The sequence below is a fragment of the Lactuca serriola genome, chromosome 4 (genome assembly GCF_051521515.1).
Source record: "Lactuca serriola cultivar US96UC23 chromosome 4, Lser_US96UC23_V15, whole genome shotgun sequence".
NCBI classification, from domain to species: domain Eukaryota; kingdom Viridiplantae; phylum Streptophyta; class Magnoliopsida; order Asterales; family Asteraceae; genus Lactuca; species Lactuca serriola.
The window spans coordinates 133,587,454-133,589,903 of NC_136411.1; the positions used below are offsets into that span (position 1 = coordinate 133,587,454).

A 2,450-nucleotide genomic window follows, 5' to 3' on the forward strand; every position below is an offset into this window, starting at 1 on the left:
GGAGCTACCCAAACGACTGCCATGGTCGATGACTGTCCTATTGCCTTCATTCTTTCTACTTTGGCTTAGATGTCTTTCCTCTTCAATCAATCAAGAACCCGAGATAACCTTCCTTTCTCCCTTTCGATCGAGCAACAAAAACGCCCCATGTGAGCTGCTACTGCCATCAGTTCCTCCTACCGAACCACCATTTCCTATTCCCTGTTCGTAGTGGGCATCCATCATCGATCCACCCCTATTATTGTATTTCGTTCGTTTTTCCCTTATTTTGATCGAGTTCTTTTTTGTTTTCTTTTCTTCTAGTTGAACTCAATAAACAAAACACTAACCTGAAGTCGCTAATCTCCTCCGATTCGCACCTCACGACTGGAGTAGAAGAGGAACAAATTTCGCATATCCCTTCCGAGGAAGAAGAAGTGTAGAGCTGCCTGAGTAGCCTTGTTGCCTTCGTTCATCTTCTCCTTCTCGATCAGACGAGGATCGAAGTCCTTTTCCCCCAATTCACATCGTCGACAACGTCAATAAGAAAATGAGAGGAGGCAGAAATATAATACGTATATATGAGAGGCTAGGGTTAAATAAGTGATCAAATAGATTTTTATGGTAATTTCCATGAATTAAGGGATTTTATTTTAATTATCATGCTAAAGTTACATAATTACCCTTATTACAATTTTTAATTATTTAATTATTCCAAAATTCCTATTGGTGCATTAATGCACACAATAGTTTCTAGAAACATTTGAACCTATCTCTCTCTCTCTTTCTCTTTCTTTCTCTCTCTCTCTCTCTCTCTATATATATATATATATATATATATACACACACACACACTTTAAAATCTTGTATGTTTTTGAACATTTTCAAAAAATACCCCCAACAAAAAAATGTTGGAATCACCCTTTGAAAGTGTAAAGAAAAATAATATTATACCCAGTCAGTTTTTATTTTTGCATATTAGGGATAAAACCGGCTGTGTTTTTCAAAAACTTGGTTGAATCGATGATTGGAGTCGTTAAAAACCCGAATTAATCTAATGGGAGTAAATATCGTTGTTCAAATTGTTACTTTGTAAGAGTTTTCATTTATGATACTTAAATTAGATGATGGTTTTCTAACTTTAAGGTGGTAGCTTGCTTTTTAAATATTGGTGTTGTTATTATAGTTTATTGAACTCGATGTTGTTACTTTTAACTTAAGAGATATTATTGCCATTTTTGTGAATATTATTTCATTGATTTTCAGTGTTTAGGGTTTTAATATATGGATCTTCAATCTACTACGAGAAGAATAAGATGTGAATGTTAATATCTTATTTCAATGAATACATGTTAATTGGTTAATCATACGTTTTGGATCAATATTTAATGGTTATTTTAATGTTTGGTTTGAGTTTTTAATATCCGTAATTTAATACTTAATGGTTAATAATGTTAGCGGATCTTACCCTTCATTGTATTATATTTTGTATAGCCCATTTGTATTAGTTTTAAGGTATTCAACCTCTTTTGTATTCAGTCATTTTGTATTATATTTGTGCATAATGAATGAGATCTTCATGAGAAAAATACCAAATTTTATGGTATTAAAGCCACTTTTAACCCTAGCAGTAACCCCATTCTCTTTCTGTCTCTTCTTATTCTATCATCTCTCTTCTCTCTGATCGTTCACCATCATGTCTACTCATACAGAGAAAACTTCTTCTACAATAAAGATTAAGAATACAATTCATATTGTCCTAGATTTCAATCAAATGATGTATGATATCTGGCATGAATTGTTTAAGATTCATTACATTGGTTATGGAGTGGCTGAACATCTTTCACCTCCGGTTACACCTTCATCTACTTCTACTGAGAAAGCTCCTGAAAACATTATTCCAATCATGGAAACTCCTAGATGGAAATGCAATAAATCTGTAGTCAAATCATGGATTTACAGTACTCTAGTTGTTCCTCTCCTTCATTTCATCTTCAGAAAACAAAGTGCAACATATGAAGTTTGGGAGACAATTGAAATTTTGTTCTATGATAATAAAAACAACAAGGTTGTCCAAATTGACAACGAGCTCTGTAATATCACCATTGGCAATTCTTCTATGGTTGATTATTGCAACTGGGTCAAATCTCTAGACGATTTTCTTGATGACATGGATGCAAAAGTTCTAATAATCAATATCTTCTCCTACATGTTGAATGGCTTATCCCTAAAATACTGTCACATTGCTACCATTATTTGGCATCAATGACTGGTCCCATCATTTTTGGATACTCTCTACATGTTGGTGCTCGAAGATTAACAATATGCTCAAGACGAGAATCACACCACCTCAATCTTTCACTCCGGTCATGCATCAACTTCAACGATTTTCAACATTGACTCCACACATCATAACAACAATCGAGGTGGCTTTCATGGATGACGGGGAGGTCGGAATCATAGAGGTGGTC

General features: G+C 34.3%; 1 protein-coding gene across 1 annotated transcript; it reads left to right on the forward strand.

Moving 5' to 3' along the window:
• The first annotated feature begins 1,675 nt into the window (after nt 1–1,675).
• On the forward strand, nt 1,676–2,248 carry LOC145098837 (uncharacterized). The gene has a single exon (XM_079036437.1). It carries the CDS (start codon nt 1,676–1,678, stop codon nt 2,246–2,248), a length of 573 nt encoding a protein of 190 aa, XP_078892563.1.
• The last annotated feature ends 202 nt before the right edge of the window (nt 2,249–2,450 follow it).

Excerpts from the sequence above, each read along its gene's own strand:
- LOC145098837 (XM_079036437.1), top strand. The coding sequence starts at position 1,676 with ATGTCTACTCATACAGAGAAAACTTCTTCTACAATAAAGATTAAGAAT.